This window comes from Camponotus floridanus, unplaced genomic scaffold (genome assembly GCF_003227725.1).
Source record: "Camponotus floridanus strain SB8 unplaced genomic scaffold, Cflo_v7.5 scaffold37, whole genome shotgun sequence".
In the NCBI taxonomy this organism is placed as follows: Eukaryota; Metazoa; Arthropoda; class Insecta; order Hymenoptera; family Formicidae; genus Camponotus; species Camponotus floridanus.
The window spans coordinates 975,446-996,394 of NW_020229514.1; the positions used below are offsets into that span (position 1 = coordinate 975,446).

A 20,949-nucleotide genomic window follows, 5' to 3' on the forward strand; every position below is an offset into this window, starting at 1 on the left:
TTGCAGTATGTATATATACGTGCCGGATGAGATTAATCTTTGCATGCAGAGATGCGTGTAGTCAATTCGCATACGTATTATTTGTCAATTGATGATCTTCCGCGCATGCGGCCACAACGATCCTCCCAGCCGTTCATCACGCTTTAACTTTTCTCTTTCTCTCTCTCAATATTCAATCAGTTTGTCCTCGTTTCACTATGAAGGACCTATGATTATCCCATGATTTACGTATATATTTTAACGTTACCTTGTACCAATCGCATTATGCGTCATATTTTTGCGGCTACTTATATAACATTTGTGTATTATTAATATAAATTAAATTTATATTAAGTTATTTTTGTTTCGGAATGTTTGGGAATGTGGAGAATTAGATCAAATTTTATAATTTTAGATTATTCAAAAAATATCTCCTGCAATATATATGGTGATAAAAAAGGTATTTATTTATGAAAATTGTTAGAATAGTATAATATAAAAATACATTTCCCTGGTATTTATATAGCAGTTGTAAAAATAGAGTATATATAATTAAAATTTGCATATAAAGTAAAATATGATTAAAATAATAAATGTAGAAGATATTTCGTAACATAATATTTCATCAATTTATTCACAGCTTGATTATCAATGCTTAACTTCTCTCCATTTGTTTTTTTTTTAATCCTCTTTTTAATTCGACGATTTCTTCGAGAAACGTCGATAAACGATTCTTATTTTGCCCGGCTCTCTTGCTCAATCAATTTGCTATGAATATCCCATAAACTCTGTAAGGAAAACATGATAAGAATTTTGAATTATATTTTGCTATAAAACTTAGTTTTCACTATAAATTCATAAGAATAAATAAATATGATTTATATATCAAATACAATTTATTTTTACTAGACACAGAAAGGAAAATGGATATGTATTATTAATTAATTTAAAAAATTTTTTGATCATAAAGATCATGAAGATAACTACCATTTCAATTATTTTGTATTGTGCGACGAGGGATTGCATTTCCATCTTCCTCAATCAATTTGCGATGTACATCACTGAGTGCCTATGTGTAGCATATAAATTGAATGCAAGACGGAATTTCCGTGTTATATTTTTAGATTAACTAACTTAATGCGTCTCTGCTTCACGATGGAAAAGCAAGTTTATATACGAAAGAGAGAGATTATATATGTGTGTAAATTACCTTAAAATATTTAACTGTTTTCACACGTAATTCTAAAGTTGCATCTTCATCACAGATTATAAGCGTACGAGGATGTTGTTGAAATGCTGATACCGTCCACATATGATTAACACCTTCTTCTATCGCTTTGTAAAGAGCAAAAGCTTTATGAGATCCAGTGATAAGGATCATTACTTCTTTCGAGTCCATTACGGTGCCGACACCTACTGTCAGAGCCTGTTTCGGCACTTTATTAATATCATTTCCAAAGAATCTCGCGTTAGCTTCCAAAGTATCTTGTGCAAGAGTTTTTACTCTTGTACGAGAAGCTAATGAAGAACCTGGCTCATTGAAAGCTATATGTCCATCTGGACCAATACCTATCACATAATGTTTTATAATTAGATAAACCTGGACACTTTTCTTTTTCGTTCTTTTTTGTAAATATTTGTTGCAATTAAGAATATCTATAGTCTTTATATTTAATGAAAAATTACTAATGTACCTCCAATGAATAATTCTATTCCACCAGCCTCATTAATCTTTCTTTCAAAATCATTGCACTCTTTTTCAAGATCCGTTGCGTTTCCGTCAAGTATATGTACGTTCTCGGGATTTATATCTATGTGTTTGAAGAAATTGTTATACATGTAATAGTGATAAGACTCTGGATGATCTCTTGGCAAGTCGACATACTCATCCATATTAAATGTCTTAACATATTTGAAGGAAATTTTGCCTTGTTGGTAATATGTTATGAGTTTTTTGTACATTCCCAAAGGTGTACCACCTATATAATACAACAAGAAAACAAAAAGAGATTGATAAGAAAATACAATCAAGTAAATGTTAAAAATAAAACAAAAATTAACATACCTGTAGGAAGACCGAGAACAAAATACTTGTTCTCATTAGGATTGAAATCATTGATTCTTTTTAGAACATACTTTGCAGACCAGTCTGCCACATAATCTACTGTATCACAAATTACCAGACGCATAATGAGTATTTATGTTAATTACAATTACAATCACACACTGCAAAATAAATAAATAGATTTGTAATAAAATTAATCTGTTACATCAAGTCTACATAGCTTATGTTAATTATGCAAAAATTTAAATTATATTTTAACACAAAAAATTGGGTAAATTTTTTATTTTTTACTTACTATTAAAGATTGGATAGTTTTCTTTATTAATTAAGATATTAATAATATAAGAGAAATAAATTACACATAATTAAAAAAATGAATTATTTATAAAACATGAAATTTTTATTTCATTCCAAGTCTAAAAAGCACTAACATATTATCAAGAACAAGTCTATCTTTTTATCTGCAATAAAACATATTTACAATTGCAAGTGCTTTGTATTCCTATCTCAAAGATAAGTCACAAAAAAACATGTTTAAAAAGCTCTCCAAATATATATATAAAATATTCAACTTACATATTTTCCTACAAAGAAATTTTTTAATAATACATGAGTATGATATGTAATATTATATGATATATCATATAATATTACATATCATACTCATGATAATACATGATAATATATGGATACATATTATATGAACCATATATTTTTACATACATTTAAAATTATAAAAAAATATGATAGATACTGAAATCTATATTTAAAATGCTTCTCAAACTACATATGGTATCTTGCACAAAATCACATTATGCAGCTCTTTCTCGGGGTCAATAACCAATAACTATTGACCTTCAGTTATTTATATATACGCGATAAATAAAATTGATTTATTACGCTATCCATCACAATTTAGCTTTTCTGATTTTATCAAATGACGGGGAAGCTATACAATTTTTTTAGCAACGAACAAATCGTACGAAGTAACTTGAAAGGGCGCAAACCTGTTACGCGTTTCGTATTCCAACTCCACCGGTCGAACCTACTGATCAGCTGATTACTTGACTAGAGGCACGCATTAACCTAATCGCTCGAGTTGTCTCTTTTCGAATGCAGCGGCTCGTTTAACTCATCGCCATGTAAATCCTTATCGCAGTATTATTCTTTTCATGCCGTTGTTCTTTTATCTACCTTTTATCGCTCAAACGCGAATAATAAGAGGGAGTTTTGCGTTCTTGACAAGCTGCATATGTAAACAAGAGATCTGTAACGCGATTGCACTTTCTACACTACTTTCTTTTCTCTCATTCCCTCTACACTTCACCCAGTTTCGTTCGCACAAATGGGAGGAAATATAGGTTAGGTAAAGTAATCCATCCGGGGCAAAGTTGGGAGTTAGGTTGGGTTTTCCTTCTGGCGGGAAGAAGCCTAGAATTCCATTTTATACAGCTGATGTGTTTGTTGACCAACTCTCGAGATGCCTGACATCACGATTAACGATATCATCGTTAGCTTTCCTTTTAAACCGTATTCCGTACAAGAGGAGTACATGAAAAAAGTGATAGAATGCCTACAAAATGGTCAGCACGGTGTCTTGGAGTCCCCCACAGGTAAATTCGCGCTTACAATTAATTGAAAAATCTTAAATCTTAGAAAATTCGTGTAAAGTAAAATTCGACAAAAGATTGCAAATTTAAAGCCCTACATTTAAAAAAGATATTAAAACATTTATATAAAAATATAAATTATCTCTTAAAATTAAAATTTGTCATTTGAGAAGATTTTACATGAAAAATAGAATTTTTTGATTGATATATTTTATTTGTTACTTCTTTTATTTATTAGTTTATTTTTTCTGTATTTTCTATTAATTAAATGAATATATCTCGTAGGCACTGGAAAAACTCTCAGTCTTCTATGCTCTTCTTTAAGTTGGCTGTTAACAAAAAAAGCTCAATTACAAGCACAAGTAATAGCAGGTGCAATTGAGAAAAAAGACTTTGGTGGACATTTTTTTAAATATTTGGTTGACGGGCTTGAAAAGGCATCAGGAGTACCAGATAATGTTCAAAGTTTTGGATGGGCCATGCCCAAAATTATTTATGCATCCCGAACGCATTCTCAACTGTCTCAGGCTATGTACGAATTGAAGAAAACATCGTACAAACATGTTGCCACTGCTGTATTGGGATCCCGAGATCAATTATGCATTCATCCGGAAGTTTCTAAAGAAGCAAGTGCTTTTAACAAAATACATATGTGTCACTCCAAAGTAAAATCAAGAACTTGTTTTTATTACAATAATGTTGAAGCAAGGTATGTGCAAATATTCCTGTAATTTTGTAGTCAAGATAAAAAAAGTTGTTATATAAAATCTTACATAAATTCTAACATGTTTAGAAAAGACGATCCTGTTTTTAAACAGGAAGTATTAGATATAGAAGATTTAGTTAAAATTGGACAAAAACACAAATGCTGCCCATATTTTTTGGCAAAAGAATTGAAGCAAAATGCAGATATTGTTTTCATGCCTTATAATTATCTACTGGATCCTAAAACACGAAAGTCACAGGGTATAGATTTACAAAATACTGTAGTTTTGTTAGATGAAGCTCATAATGTTGAAAAAGTTTGCGAAGAAGCAGCATCATTACAGGTATAAAAGCATTTTTAAAAGGTACTTTTTATTGTTTTTGATATTTTGTGTATATTTTAATTAAATATATATATCTTCATATAGATAAGTAGTACAGATATTGCATTATGTATTGATGAAGTAACTGCAGTAATGAAAGATATGGCTAAAGATATAGATTTGGAAAATGACTTTTCACCAGAGAATAATGTTCAAAAAGATTTCACAGCAGAGGATTTATATATCTTAAAAACGATGTTTTTGGAATTGGAAAAAGCAGTCGATTCTATCGAATTAAAAAATCGTACCGAGGGAGACACTTTTCCTGGTGGATTCATCTTTGAATTACTTGAGAAAATTGAGGTAAACATTTTTAATTTTATTAAACAACGTTATTAAATTTCATATATATATTTCTTTTATTTAAAATTGTTGCTGTATGATTTTTGTAACAGTTAACACATGGTAAAGAACAAATTGTGGTAGATAAATTGGAAAAAATAATTTCATATTTGACAACTACTAGTACTTCTCCATTTGCGAGAAAAGGAAATGCACTACAAAAGTTTAGTGACTTATTAAAGACTGCTTTTAATAGCGGTACTTCTATCACACGTCATAAGGAGAAAGTAAAACGCTGCTATAAGGTCCATATACAGACAGAAGAACAGAAAAAGAATTACAAGAATGATGTTTGGGAGACCAAGAAGACGATAAAAACGGACGGAAAGCTTATTAGTTATTGGTGTTTTAGTCCTGGCTTTGGGTATAAATCTTTTAAAGTAAAAAGAAAATATTTTAATTATAAATCATACAAGAAATACGATTGTTTCTTTGTCTTTTTATATAGTATGGAGCAAATGGTAGAACAAGGAATACGTTCAGTAATACTCACAAGCGGTACATTGTCTCCATTAAAACCATTCATATCAGAACTTGGTATACCAATAGCAGTTCAGTTAGAAAATCCGCATATTGTAACAAAACAACAAGTATGTGTTGGTGTTCTTAGTCAGGGTCCAGATAATCATCTACTCAATTCATCTTACAACACGAGGTAAATGCTATTATATATATAGCATAGCAATGTAATTATTCTCTAATTATTTTCTATTATTATATTATCACACTTATATTATTACACTTATATTTTCATAGAAATGATCCGAAATATATCGCATCTCTTGGAAGAACAGTGTATAACTTTAGCTGCATCATCCCTCACGGATTGTTGATATTTTTTCCTTCATATCCGATTATGAAAAAATGCAGAGATGAATGGCAGAATATGGGTTTATGGACGCAAATTGCTGAACGTAAAGTGAGTAATTTAATGTGTTAGTAATGTATTTTAAGCCGTATAATATATTAATTATACTGGACAATAGCCCATTTATGTAGAACCCAACTCGAAAGATGGATTTGTCAACGTGATGAATGAGTATTATCAAAAAATTAGAGATCCATCTAATAAGGGGGCTGTTTTCATGGCAGTGTGCAGAGGAAAGGTCAGTGAAGGTCTGGATTTTGCTAATGCAAATGGTAGAGCTGTATTAATCATTGGTCTTCCATTTCCGCCCTTAAAAGATCCACGAGTTATGCTGAAACAAAGATATTTGGAGGAAATAAGGACAGCGGAGAAAGAAGTATATATTACATATTTGTTTAACTTTGGAAAAAATAACACTATATAATGATCTCTAATAAAAATGACGAATAAATTTAATATTCAGAGTTTAACCGGACAAGAATGGTATCAACTTGAAGCGTCACGTGCCGTTAATCAAGCTATTGGCAGGATAATAAGACACAAAAGCGATTATGGTGCAGTGATACTCTGCGATTGTAGATTTGAAAATCCAAATTTCAAGAAACAATTGTCCGCTTGGTTGAGGCCATACATAAAGAAGTTTACGAATTTTGGGATGATCACGAAAGAATTACGAGAATTCTTCAGGAATGCGGAAAATACTGTAAGTCTTTACTTCTACGCTAATTAAATGTAATTAAAAAAATTACGCGCTCTTAATACTTTATTTTAATTTGTAATAATTTCACAGCTACCACTACCCAATAATGCTAGCATCATTCGTGCACAATATGGGAACGATGATATATCGCTGCCTGCCGTAGGTGCTACTTTTGAAACAACATTATCTCAATCTTTAAAACAAAAAGCGCAAAACAATCTTGTGACAAAAGAAACTGAGAATAGTTTCAACATAAATATGTATTTGGATGAAAGTATAAAAGACAAAAAAAAGTTAGTCAAGCCATGTGCGATCAATTTTAGTGCTTGCAAACTAAAAAACAATCAGAGTACATGTGAATTAGCAAAACATGTTGACGAACCAACTGCTAAAAGAAGAAAAATTAATATTTTACCGTCCGGAGTTGATACGTATTTTTCTGCTCCCTCAACCTCTTCGTCAACAGTTCCAGAAAGTAATTCTGTAAATAACATACAAGACATTAAAGAAGCAAATAAAGATGATAAGAAAGCATTGGGGAAACAATATCTGAAAGATGTAAGTATATAAAAGTTCAATAATATTTATATGAAAAAATATAATACAACACTTAAATAATACATAAATAATAGGTAAAACGAGCATTATCAGCGAGTGATTATAAAATATTTGCAACTATGATACAACATTACACACAAAATGGTGATTTTGATGAATTACTAAAAACATTATCAAGTTTATTTCCATCAGCCGGACAATTTCAGCATTTATTCATAGGTAAGTTTATCTTTTACAGATCGATAAAATGAAAAGGTGATAAGGTGATAAGAAAAATAAAGATTATAATCTTTAAAATTACACATGGCGAGGTAGAGAATAAATTTACTTTAAAAAAAATATATTCTTATTTTTAGGATTTCAGAGTTTTCTAAAAAAACAACATATAGAAGCTTTTGAGAATTATATAAAGAATAAAATGTTCCTCTAATCAATTTATATATAGTTTTATTTAACTTAAATTTATATGGTCCTTTTTTTTAGTACAGACTAATAAAAAATTAAGAATCTTAATGTATTTGATAATAAATATTTTATTTAAATTTATGAGATTATAAGCTATTTTATGCTGTAAAAATGGTGCAGGCATCATTAGTGAGATCAAAAAAAAGTTCGAAAATATAAAATCTAATAAAATTAAATAACCTTTTTCATTTTACTTTTTGGCGGTAATAATATAAAATTGGTTTTAGTGATTATATAAAAATGATATATTCAATATATATGTGATAAAATATTAAACATTTATATATATACTTTATCCACTTATATTACACACAACACATATTTTATAATTAAATGTGTTAAAATTTATATAAAATATTTTTGTTAAAAAACGAGATAAAGAAGAAAAACATTATCATGTATATCATTAATTTCATTACTTAATATATCATACATATAATTTTTATGTAAATTCTAAGTAATGCATATAGCATTATAGGAAAAAGAAAGAAGAACATAACACTGTTTTATTGTTCGTTATTGTGATTTTATTATGATTCATAAATCATAATAAATAATAGATGTCTTCTCTCTATTTTCAAACGTGTGTGTATATATATATATATATATATATATATATATATATATATATATATATATATATATAATTTGCGAATATCTCTTATCCATTTTTCATAATTAAATGGATATAAATATGAAAAATTATATATACACTCATCTCGATATAATATTCGAAAAAGAAAAATCTATCATATTTCTAGTAAAAGAGATGCACAATAAATATAAATGTAATTTGATGCTCATCTGAATTGTATTGAGAAAAATTTATATAATTGGAGCTATATAAACAATCTTGATATAATTGTGCATATCTCAGAATAAGAGGTATATAGCGAAACTCGCGGAAGTGTATTTAACATCATACATGTAAAATTTTACTTTGTTTCTACTTTCTTTTTTACAATTCCATAGTATGTGCTCCATGCATTTCTTTGTTATTGTCAACGTCGCTTTTCGCAAACGCGTTTGCAACAATGTCTTGGTAATATTCACCAAATACGCTGCGATTATGCGAGATAAGTATTACAAATCGAGCAGCAACGGCTGTTAATTCCTCTTGTAGCGAAGAGAGACCTGGCGGTACTTGTTGGGGCGCAGTGGATTGTGATTGGATAATTTTCTGTAGGAATTGTCTAATTCGCAAACCTAAAATGATATTTATTCAAAGTCAAAAGCGTTAATTGTCGTTAAATTAATTGTCAAACTGATTTTTATATACTTACTGACAAGATATCTGATTTTATGTTTTGTATCTATAAGATCGGCTATCTGGCCTTCCAACAATGTTTCTAATTCTGGAGATAATTCGGGAGCATCAACTTCCCTTAAGGTCGCTTTGACATCTTCTTTTACTTGAAGTACAATGTTAGGCATCGCAGCTTCCAAATCCCTATAGGAAAAATTATATTAATAATTCTAAGCTAATAATGAGTCAAAATTTGTAGAAACAAAAAGAATGATTAATATATTTTAATTATGATTGGACCTACTTGTTGGAATGTACAGAATCCAACAACGCATTCAAGTGTTCCTTAATATTCTTTTTAAAACTCGAAATTCCGTGAATCGGTGCGCCAATTGTATTATTAACCAACAATATCACAGAACCGATAACACTCAATCTATTAGTTATATCGCGCAATTCCAAAAGTCTTCCTTGATCCAACATCAATGTCTAAATAAAATACATCTAGCTTGTAATAAACTTATCAAATAACATAAAATCTGCTCCACATATTTCATTAAAATAATAAATCCACATATACACATACTTCAGCATTTGGATTAAAATCCCATTCTAGAAGATCGAGATACGCCTCTGTCACTAGAGAATGAGTGATTTGTCTTATATTACTAGTATCGCTGTTCGATGAACTCGCGATCTTTTCTGGATCGAAATGTTTCAGTAACCATTTTTCTGTGTATTGCAAACCGTTTGAATTAATCTTTAAAAATTCGGCAAACTTTGCTTTTTCATACTCGACACTCAAAGCGATGATGTTTGGCCTCATCATTGTGATGGTAAAATTCGCCAAGTCTAATCTCATAAGCTGCAACAATTCCATGACACCTTTGAACGTTTCAATTATGTCCACTTGCTGCGAGAGCTCTTTGATCTTTTCATCTCTGACAGGCGCGCAAATCTTACTCATAACAGAGATTATGTATTCCGCGTAATGATGAAAATCTAATACGCCTTTTTCTGCTTGCTGTTTGATCAAGTCTAGATCGAGCACTTCTCTGATATTTTCTTTAATTCTGGAATTTTGCGGCGGTACAAGTTCGTCCAAGGACTAAAATAAATAAAAAATATATAAATATCCATATTATTATGGATATTTGTCGCGTCTTTCTTTGTTTATTACAAAAATAAAAGGAAATTATATAATTACTTCTTTAATTTCTTTCAATAAAACCAGTGCGTGCGAATAATCTGGCGGGTCTTCGGCCAATTTTTGCGCTAACAGGTTCCAAAAAGCTTTATGCATTATTTCTTTTACTCGCCTATGAAAGCTACCATCTTCCGGTTCCAATTTTTGCAATTGAAAATTCTTATCTACCGCAATTTCATGCGCTAAGGCCATATTTTTCATCCCATTGGCAGTTTTTATAATTTCATCAAAAGACACAAATTTCGGTGGCGATGCTGCAGTTAATCCTCCCATCATAAAATTTGGTGTTAGTTGTCTATAAATGCAAGAAATACATAAATATGTATAATATCATCTTCATATATAATTAACATTAGTCAAAAATTCATGACAAGTTGTCATTTTTATATCTCTACTGTAAATTCTAACACTATATACCTATTTTGCTCTTCATTTTGCACTTCATTTTGCTCATTTGTATGTACATTATTATCACAATTCGTTGATGTACCAGGATCATCTGCATTATGTTTTTGTTCATCTTCATTCTTCATTTTTTGATTGCTAAATAATTATAAAACAACAAACAGAATTTTATTTAAAATTAAAGACAAATGGAACAATGAAAGAAAACTCAAATCAAATTTTTAAAAAGTTATTAGAAACATATATTATTAATAAAAATTACTTCAAAATATAGCGTGTATAGTTTTCAATTGTTAACATTTTACTAACAATGAGAGAAAGAGAAAAAACATCGATATTAGATATTAATATAATTTTCCAATTAGTAAAATAGCAAACAAATCTATAAATATTTTACATTGTTATCAGACAACTGATAAACTGACCGATATAAAATAGTGGGGATGAAATTTAATAATGCCATGGGTCTTAATAACTTGCGACTAAATAAAAGACAGCAAAAGGTTACACCCCATATTACTCCAGCACCGACCAAAACTTTGTTCCTGACAAAACATCATTTAATTATATACATCAAGATCTGATAACTTTTAACAGCGATTAACAAATATCAATAACATTACAAGGATGAATCAATCGTTGACACACAAAATAACAATTCTACAGTATTCTACAACGAATTTTATCATTGCCAAAAAATATTTGGAAGATTTAAAATTTTTATACATAATAATATATACCTGTCTGGCATAATGTTGTGTGGCTGTCAACATATATATATATATATATATATATTACTTAAAAGATTGACTGTAACATGATCTGTGTACAGAAGGGAGGCTGTTTCGAGTGCACTCTTGAGAAATAGAAGGAGGTCAGAGAGCCTACTCTATAAAAAGAACACCCACGATTTGCGCTGCGAGGGGAATCTGCAAAGACAACGCGATTGCATTTTCACTCCCGAGTATCTTTTAGCAAAAAAAATTTAATCGCACAGGTTAATCGTGCGCGACTGGTAATTACACACGAAGAAGGGTCTTCTCGGAGAGCTTCAAATCCGTCAACACATCGGATTTATTTACAAACGTGTGTTTGTTGACAACATCCCGTGACGGGATTCGTGTGTCCTAATTCGAAGCGAACAGCTGTAGCTGTATGTGCGCCTACAGCATCTCGGACGAAGAATTTTGCCGGAAGTGTCACGCTGCGAAGCGCGCATTTAAACCCGTGATTTAAACGCACGTAGTGTACAGAGAATTTGTCCTTCGAGCTTCTAATCTTCTCTGTTCAAAATGAATATCGAAGAGAGAGAAATGGAAAATTTTTTTAAAAATTACATTCTTTTCAGGCAATTTTAAAATAAAATAAATTATAAACTTATTCTTTTTATGTACTTACTTAAATTATCGATTGTAAAAAGGTGAAAGCCTCTCGCGAAACTTTCGATTCGACTTCAAAATGACGGATAAAAGCGGATATGTTTTGAATGCAGTTTAAATGCAGTCGAAATGGCTTTGTTGCCCAAGTTACCCTAATTGGAAGTGTGACTAATTTTGTCGTCTACCTTGAATTCGTGCGAAGGTAAAATTTTTTCTTTTATTCGCAGACAAGAGCCACGAGAACAGTGGAAAAAATGCTACGATATATAATGCATCTTAAGTATTCAAATTTTATTTACATACAAATCCCCATTATAAAGGCACTCTTCCTTCGAAAGAATTATTAGGTTTATAAAATGTTCATTTATATTATTGTATTACAATCAATAATATCCAGGTAGCAAGATGACGTCTGGATAGCTATAGCAAGATACAGTAAAAAATGATAAAGAGTAGAAATACATTATTTCTTTTTAGAAAAATCCTCGAACAGGTATGATGCATTTACTTTACATGTAAAAGGCACCACAGATAGGTTCACACCTACACCCTTAGCGTATTAGCGTTAAAAGGAGAAGTAACTCTAGAATGAAAAACGTCGATAATTCAAAGCAGTATACAACATTGTATACATGGAAAAAAATATTTTCAATAACACAAACTTTGATAAACAATTAATGTAAAATATAACATGTCGTAAAATATTACGTATTTAAGTAGAAAGTTACAAATTATGATACAAAATTTAAGAGAGAGACAAATATAAAGTTTAGAGATTGGCGGATTTTCCCAAAGCATTGATCTGCATCCCACATTTGCGCAAGCCATCTGTCAATCTCTGACCAAGATCAACATCCACTCGAGCAAAGTTTCGCACGGCTCGCTCGACGATAAACGCTGAGGCGTTGCGTAGACTTCCCACCAAGTTTTCTACCAATCTCTGTCTAGCGGGTTCGTCGAGGGTTTTCTTCCAAAAGGTGGTAGCCTGTCCGAAGTCATCCTCGTCCTGAGGATCGTAACGGTCTATGTCTCCGCTTGCCTGGAATGGCGGCGAACGAACGGCTGGACACTCTCTCGGTCCGGAGAAGCTATTTGGAAAATAATTCGGCGCGCCTCCGTGATTGTATATCGGCATGTTACCGTCTCGTTGATAATGCATCGTAGAGATCGCCTGTGGAATAATATATTTTTAAATTTTCAGGAAATATATGTTTTAATAAATATATTAATTGAATAACTTTTGCTAAATATATATTTGAAACAATAATTTATTTTTTTAAGAAATATGAATAAAATTTATCGCAAGTTGCGAAATAAGTATGATGTAAGCGCTATCGTAACTAGAAAAAAATGCCAGTAATCATGTGGTTTATACCATCGCAAAATAGAGTGTTACCTTATAAGGACAATTCACTGGCAGCTGAAGATGATTCGGTCCCAAGCGATGCCTATGAGTATCGGCATAAGCAAAAAGTCGACCTTGCAACATTTTATCGGGACTGGGCTCGATGCCAGGTACCATATGCGCCGGATCAAAGGCCAATTGTTCCACATCAGCGAAATAGTTTTCGGGATTACGATCAAATACCAGTTTGCCCACTGGTATTAACGGATATTCCTTATGAGGCCACACCTATAAAAAAAATTCGTACAATTTTCAAAAAGCGGAACTGTTTATAAAATAGTATACCAATATGATCGAAAAGTATTAATTACTTTTGTCAAGTCAAATGGATTCCACCTGAAAGTCTTTGCTTGATCAACAGTCATTACTTGGATGTAGAACGTGTAAGACGGATATTGCTTTTTAGCGATAGCATTGTAAAGATCTCTAATGGAATAATCAGGATCGGAAGCGCTGAGCTCGTTAGCTTTCTCCACTGGAAGATTCTTGATTCCTTGATTGGTCTGCCGATCAAATATTTGCAATATCTCATATAATTCTGTTGTAGATAGATCATGTTATATACTACTATTTTTTCTGATTAAATTGAAATAAGAACCTTGTAATGGAATTTACAGTAGACCATTTCATTCTTGCTGTTAATCAACTTGAATGTATGAGAACCGTAGCCGTTCATATGACGATGTCCGTCAGGAATGCCGCGATCACTGAAGAGGAACATAACTTGATGCGTCGTCTCAGGTCTGAGGGAAATAAAGTCCCAAAACATGTCAGCATCCTAAAAAGAAAAGATTTTATTAATTGTGGTTTCTATTTCACAAAATATCATTTAATTTTCGCATGCATTAAGGTAAAAAATACATTTTATACATTTGACTATTGAATTAGTTAGCTGTCTGTAATCACATTCAAACGAACCTTCAAGTGGGTCGCGGGATTTCTCTTTTGCGTATGTATGAAACTTGGGAAAAACAGAGGATCCTTGATAAAGAAGATCGGCGTATTGTTGCCGACGAGATCCCAGATGCCTTCCTCAGTATAGAACTTTAAGGCAAATCCACGCGGATCTCTGAGAAGCAAAACGGAATATTAATAAATTAGAAAAATATAGATATAAATATAGAATATGAAAATAAGAATCCTTTCGAATTCATTTCATTATTATTATTATTTCATGCTTTGCTGCTCCAATTTAGTTGCATCAGCAAAGCGAGCATTTCCGAAGAATAATGCGCAATTCTTACAAATTATATTTTCTGTATTGCATCACGCTAAATGATGAAAAATCACTGTACCATGAAAAGTCACTAAAGTACAATTTGCTTTGCGGACGCACATAGTTAACCGCAGGAGCGATTCACTCGCTTTCTACTAATGATAAAAGTATTATAAACATTTATGTGGAAGTTGCATCATATTTCAAAAACATACTCGTTAAAATAACTATTTCTAGTATCTAACTATTTCTAGAATCTAACTATTTCTTAGTATCATCTTGCATTTTATATATAATATTAATATAAATATTGTACTATTTTTTCAATTAACTTTATGCATATTTAATGATATTAAAACATAATATATTAATTAACATATTTTATATATATTTTTGCAAAGCACATTGTGAATACAAAAAAGACATATGAAAAGGCGCAATTATCTTCTTTGAATATTTATTAAAATTTCTGCGTCTCAGAATAATTTACACTATATTATAGCATTTTTTTTTACTTATTACCTGACAGTATCGGCAGAACCGCTTTCGCCACCAACGGTGGAGAATCTCACAGCAATGGGAGTCTTCTTTCCGATGCTGGAAAATACCTTAGCTTTGGAGTACTTGGTGATATCGTGGGTGACTTCAAAGTAACCAAATGCACCTGAAAAAAAGAAAAAAATGTAAAGTTATTTGATAAAATATAAATATAACTTAAAGTTGTTAATAAGCTGAAAATAATAGATTACATAAAGATAATTGTACAAAAAATAATAGATATAATATTTTGAAGTTATGTGCACACTATGAGAAATAAAGCAAACATACCGGCTCCCTTCGCATGCACAACTCGTTCCGGGATCCTTTCTCTGTCAAAATGCGACATTTCGTCCAGGTAAACATAGTCTTGCAGCAACATTGGTCCACGAGGACCAACCGTGAGGCTGGCTTTTTTCTCGGCAATAGGTACTCCATTTGCAGTTAATAATACAAATGGCTCACCCTGGGAAACAGATAGAAGAAATCAAAAATCAGACTAATTCTTCTGAGGCGTGAAATAAATTTATTTATATAAATATAAATTGTATAAAACAATTCTCATGTTAAAAAATTAAAAAAAAAACCACGAGGTTTATATAATCTTCTAAAAAATCATCTAAATTAAAAGATTTATAAGAAAAGAATCTTTTAATTATATCACATTTTATATTTTATTTTTTATAATTCATTTTATTAATTAGATATGTTTTAAAATCTGAAAGATTGATCTGAGAGATACTTGTTAAAGTTTAATTATTATAAATATATATAGATAATTATCTGACAACTTAATCGTTATATCAACAATCTAAAATTCTGTTACACAATCATCAGAAATCTTCTCGTGATTAAATTTTTTCTTCTTTTTCCAAAATGCAAGGGAGAAACCTCGAAAGACATGACATTGCTTGTCAGTATTCATTTCGTTAATCAAGAAATCCAGAGCGAGTGCGCTTTTATATGAATTATATAAAAATCGCGATAAGATCATAATACGATAAAAATAATCTCATTCTTCAATCGCATAGACAGAAAGATTTACAGAAAGATTCGCCTATCTATCATCTAAGAACCCACTTCGACGTCTTGTTATAGCAATTATCGTCCGGTTGTGTCATAATCACATTGTTACACTTTGCTCGCAAACTTATCGGCGTTTTTTTTTTTTTAAATTAGAAAACACTACTTTCTCTCGAGCAAATAGTTATTGCAAAATCTATTGGTCAAAATTGCCAAATAATTGATTTCATATCAAAAATATATTGATATTAATCGCGAGAATTAACTTTCACAGGTTGCACGTCTTATAAACAAATGTTGTAATATGTAAATTTTCAACTACAATGTTTTCAATGTTACAACTTTGTTTTTCTGAAATTTCCATTCTGAATTTCCATTCTTTCCTTGATATATTTTTAATAACTAAATATCATTATTTTTTTCATGTAGTTATTAAAATTCTTATATAATGGCATAAAATAAATTATTGAAAAATTGAAATGTAAAATAAATTATTGAAAAATTGAAATGTTGAAAAATATGATTGTTATAAAGTATAATTACTTTGAATACCATTATAATTAAAATTATTACAATTCGTATTATTTTTCAGAAAAATATTCTTATAATACTTATTATAATATATAAATAAAAATATAACATACAATAAATCATGAAAATGCTAATAGTATTAACAATATTAATACTATTATATTTTTCATAGAAACTTTGTCTTTGAGATAAATAAAAGTAACTATTAAAAACATTAAAAATATATAAGATCTTATAAAATATTATAAAATATAAATTAATATAATATATTATAAAAGAGTATGTGTAACATTGGTGTATGTAATATTTTGTATATTTTTTAAAAATTCTAAATTTATATTTATCGTTCATTGAAGTTCAAAAGAATTTCTTTCTTTTATCGTTCAACGCTCAGGAAGTCGCGCTAGAATAAGATTATATTGCGCGCGATATGATTCTTACTTCTATACGCATTGATTAGCGCAACGTCACTGTTAATTTGCATGTTACATTGCTACTTTTTTTGCGATGCACACCTCTCGCCGCATTGAATTGCGCGATTTTATAGCACGCAAATAACGCAATACTTTTGCTTCAACATGACACAGCGAATATTATCTTCAAATTGTCATTATCGTCCTAGTGCACCCGGTACTACTCCTTCAGAATGTAAATTATATGTATCATGCGTAAAATATACATAGTTTTTTAAAATAATGCAAATAAATTTTACCTGAATATTTTGAATGTAGTATCATTCTATCGATACATCATATATCGCGAGATAAGCAATTTAATCGAACATATTATTTGTTTGATCTGATAGATACGATTATAAAAATTCCGCTTTACATCGAAACATTTAATTCATCTACATCTACGTTTTATCATGCCGCTATGTCGCAATCGGTTTAGTTATTTTCAACCATATCTATTAAACACGCAATTTACTGTGCAAAACAAATCACTTCAATATAAATAAAAAATACATGAATACGATATTCGTTTTTTCATTTTCGCAAACGTCATAGACGAAACATCTGTGATTTTTCTAATTTAAATATTTTGAGGATAATTAAGTGGAGATATTGCAAATCTTGATGTATTAAAAAAATTTAACTAAATCATAATATATTGTATTGTATAATTCTGTAATTCTTGGTTCTTTCTTAAATTTTCGAACTTATCTTTTCGATTGTCAACTATATTTCGCAAGAACGGTGTAAAAAATAAGAATTTATCAACATTAAATTAATTAAAGAAGGAAAAAACAAATAAATATGTCGTCTACAATTGTATAAATAAAACTAATTTCAAATATTTATACAAAATAATACACCAGTTAAAAATTAAGATCTCATGTAGCAAACACATAAAATTTAAATAATTGTAATAAAGAAATGTTGTAAAAAAATATGACTATTAAGTGCTACAAAAATGCTTGAATTAAAAATTACAGTTTTAATTATTGATAGATTTTATATAAAATAATATTGGTTTTAGTTTAACTTTTATTTTTGTTATATAACGAAACATAGGAATAAAATAACATATCGTATTCATATGCATATTATTTAAATTTTTTATTTAAATATATGAATGCTTAATTTTTTAATTTTTTTAATTTTTTTAATTTTTTACTTAAATATATGAATATATTTCTATTCTTTCTAATCATATCTTATATATATTGTTTTTTATCTTTTTTGAATTCCGCATATTACTAAATATGACGTAGAAACTAATATTAGAATTCCTAATTACAAATCTCTGTTATGTTTAATGCGGATAAAGTTTTTTACGATGTGCGATTGAGAGGCCGGATAATCGGAAAGATTAGAAATTATGTTCGTATATCAATATATCAATATAAATCAATACCTTACAAAGAATTGTATGAAATAATTTATATTGATAACATTCACTGTGCAATAATAAATATAATCCTCGTTTTTTCCTTATTGAATATTTAAACTAAGCTTCAACGAAGTAAGTACATATAAATATGAGGATAAATATATTTCTGATGTAATAATTCTAATCTTGAAATAATTGTATGGATCGAATTTTATATTCATCAATACAAGTGTTTATATCTCGAAAAAAAATCCATAATCAAATATGAATATATGATATATTTATATAAATTATTTTTCCAATTATTTTTCAATTATTTTTATTTTTCCTGTTCATTTTATATATTTAAAATATATCATACATACGTTTTCATTATATATATATATATATATATATATATATATATATATATATATAACTTCATTAATTTATTTATTTCATATATCTACATATTTGTTTTATTTTATAAATAATAATTATAAATAATATATTTGTATTTATGTTAGATGTGGACTTTTGTTACTCATTGGGAGAAATTTGCCAATATCCTTTATATTCGTGTATTAGCACATCACGGTGATGCAATATTTCGATGAATAGCCTAACAAGATTATTTACACACGCTCGACTTCATATTTACAATTCCATCTAACGGATCACTTATCCATGATCCTTAATTTCTTAATGCATCTTTACATGTCAGTCAGTAATTATTACGTAATCGTGATGCGAAAATATATTGTTTATAGTAAAATGGGCAAACGATATGTACGTATCTCTTTCGAGAAGTCTCTAAATTGCTCAGATAAGCAATTATCGAATTATTGCTTGATTACAGCAGAGCAAAAAGGTCGCAATCGGTTTGTTCTTATTTTTTGTGTGAAAGAAATAAAAACTAAAAAGTAATATGTGACAGAAAAGTTCAGACTTTAAACTTGAAACTTTTTTTCTGACTCGCATAACTAGTTTTCTATTAAAGGTATACATACATGTGTTTCTAAATACATGTAATAAAATGAGTAACACACAATGCGATCAGTTAAAAAGTAGTCGAGTCATTCTCGGTAATTATCAAACTAATGTATCTCGCACACGTAAAAATAAAAATTCAAAAGAATCAAAGTACACACGAGAAATCTGAGATACAGACTCCAACTTTTTTATAGATTTTCATATATATTCCTTTCGAAAATATGAAATCCATCATAACATGCGTGCGACCGTTTGAGCACCGCTGTAATTGCGTAGCACGCATGTAACAATCTCTCACCTTGAGAGTTTTCTTGTATTCGTTCAGCTGTTCCGATGCCGGATCTCTAGCCGGGTGAGACATCTTGTCGATCGATCTCTCGCAACTGTAGTTCCTGTAGATAATCGAGCGAAGCGCGACGAAGCGGTTTCTCGAGGTCTCGCAGCGACGTAGGGAGGCGTAACTGGTCGACGGCGACGAGGACGACGAGCTTTTATCGCGTCCATACGAATGACGGAGGAGAACAGATGGGTGGGAATCGACGTCGCGTGGAAGCGGGAGAGGCGGCGATAATGTTCGAAGGAAACGGACCAAGTCCGAACATACCCTTGGCATCCTTCGATTCTTGAGAAGAGATCTTCGATCGTTCCTTGTGTATACTTTCCGATTCACGCATGATGCGCATGAAGTGATGGAAAATGTATAATATGCGTGACATGAACTATATATTTTTCTGTCACTTCATGCACATCATGCGTGAATCGGAAATACCTCTTGTCCAAAATTAGCGAAAAGTAGAGATGGCTCTTTAGATAGAGAATCGTCTCCTAAAAAAACAAATAATAAAAATAATAATTATTGTTATTGATTGTATGATATGCTTCAGAAATTTTATATATGCAGATGTTGATTAAATTATATTATATATCACTTCGTTCGCCAACGATGTCATTACAGATAACTAAACCATGTAAAAGTAAACTTAAGAAACAACTTAAGAGTCTTAGGTTATATTTTGTTTAATAAAAATATAACTTCACATCAAGGAAACAGTAAAATATAGAGCGACAATATGGTAATATAGTGCCTACCAAAAGTTCCGGGACGGTCGAATATTTCATAAACTATACACTTTAAAAAGAAATGTTTCAGACAAAAGTTGTATGGCTTGAAGGGGGCCATAAGATGGTATCATTGGTTTGATCTTGGAGAGTCATTTAAAGTTCACGTGAAGGTCACCGTCAATTTCTTAAACGGAATTCTCTATTTTTTATTACATATTCGTGTAGCTTGTCTCAAGAGCTTTTCAAAACACTACAATAAAGTATTTCTTTATTGAATACTTTTCGAGTTATGAGGCTTGAAATAATTTCTTAATTTTACATAAACCGTAAAATATCTTGTAAAATATTCATTTTTCGATTACCCCACCTCAATACTTTTATGTACAAAATAATGAGAGGAATCAATTGGTGTAAAGAAAAAACATAGTTGTTTAAGAAAAAATATGTAATTTGCA

General features: G+C 30.1%; 4 protein-coding genes across 8 annotated transcripts; 1 reads left to right on the forward strand and 3 right to left on the reverse strand.

Annotated features, from left to right (window-relative positions):
• Positions 1-467: 467 nt before the first annotated feature.
• On the reverse strand, positions 468-3,338 carry LOC105253262 (glucosamine-6-phosphate isomerase). 2 transcript variants are annotated; one of them, XM_011261163.3, is made up of 6 exons: positions 3,052-3,333; positions 2,045-2,205; positions 1,674-1,958; positions 1,190-1,548; positions 967-1,048; positions 470-767 (listed from the first exon to the last, which is right to left on the reverse strand). In XM_011261163.3, exons 2-5 carry the CDS (start codon positions 2,166-2,168, stop codon positions 971-973), a joined length of 846 nt encoding a protein of 281 aa, XP_011259465.1. In that variant the 5' UTR covers positions 2,169-2,205; positions 3,052-3,333; the 3' UTR covers positions 470-767; positions 967-970. The 2 variants fall into 2 exon arrangements, with proteins under 2 accessions (XP_011259467.1, XP_011259465.1); XM_011261165.3 differs by lacking the exon at positions 967-1,048 and having other exon boundaries at positions 468-767; positions 3,052-3,338.
• An 89-nt stretch (positions 3,339-3,427) lies between these two features.
• On the forward strand, positions 3,428-7,622 carry LOC105253281 (regulator of telomere elongation helicase 1 homolog; the record flags this gene model as incomplete). Its single annotated transcript, XM_011261219.3, has 12 exons — positions 3,428-3,657; positions 3,940-4,363; positions 4,448-4,703; positions 4,788-5,045; positions 5,138-5,448; positions 5,533-5,739; positions 5,841-6,003; positions 6,071-6,328; positions 6,416-6,655; positions 6,743-7,210; positions 7,285-7,429; positions 7,567-7,622. Coding segments are annotated over exons 1-12 (2,919 nt in total), but the record flags the coding sequence as incomplete, so codon positions are not given.
• Positions 7,623-8,394: 772 nt separating this feature from the next.
• Positions 8,395-11,749, reverse strand: LOC105253260 (T-complex protein 11-like protein 1). 4 transcript variants are annotated; one of them, XM_011261161.3, is made up of 9 exons: positions 11,561-11,749; positions 11,274-11,462; positions 10,959-11,078; positions 10,546-10,671; positions 10,129-10,423; positions 9,508-10,029; positions 9,226-9,410; positions 8,959-9,125; positions 8,395-8,881 (listed from the first exon to the last, which is right to left on the reverse strand). In XM_011261161.3, exons 2-9 carry the CDS (start codon positions 11,282-11,284, stop codon positions 8,634-8,636), a joined length of 1,674 nt encoding a protein of 557 aa, XP_011259463.1. In that variant the 5' UTR covers positions 11,285-11,462; positions 11,561-11,749; the 3' UTR covers positions 8,395-8,633. The 4 variants fall into 4 exon arrangements, with proteins under 4 accessions (XP_011259463.1, XP_011259462.1, XP_011259461.1 ...); XM_011261160.3 differs by having other exon boundaries at positions 11,557-11,749; XM_011261159.3 differs by having other exon boundaries at positions 11,529-11,749.
• Positions 11,750-12,170: 421 nt separating this feature from the next.
• On the reverse strand, positions 12,171-19,955 carry LOC105253259 (catalase). Its single transcript, XM_011261157.3, has 8 exons — positions 19,731-19,955; positions 15,362-15,536; positions 15,056-15,197; positions 14,236-14,386; positions 13,916-14,095; positions 13,629-13,820; positions 13,309-13,545; positions 12,171-13,083 (listed from the first exon to the last, which is right to left on the reverse strand). The coding sequence occupies exons 1-8, from the start codon at positions 19,791-19,793 to the stop codon at positions 12,682-12,684; spliced, it is 1,542 nt and encodes a 513-aa protein (XP_011259459.2). The 5' UTR covers positions 19,794-19,955; the 3' UTR covers positions 12,171-12,681.
• Between the last annotated feature and the right edge of the window lie 994 nt (positions 19,956-20,949).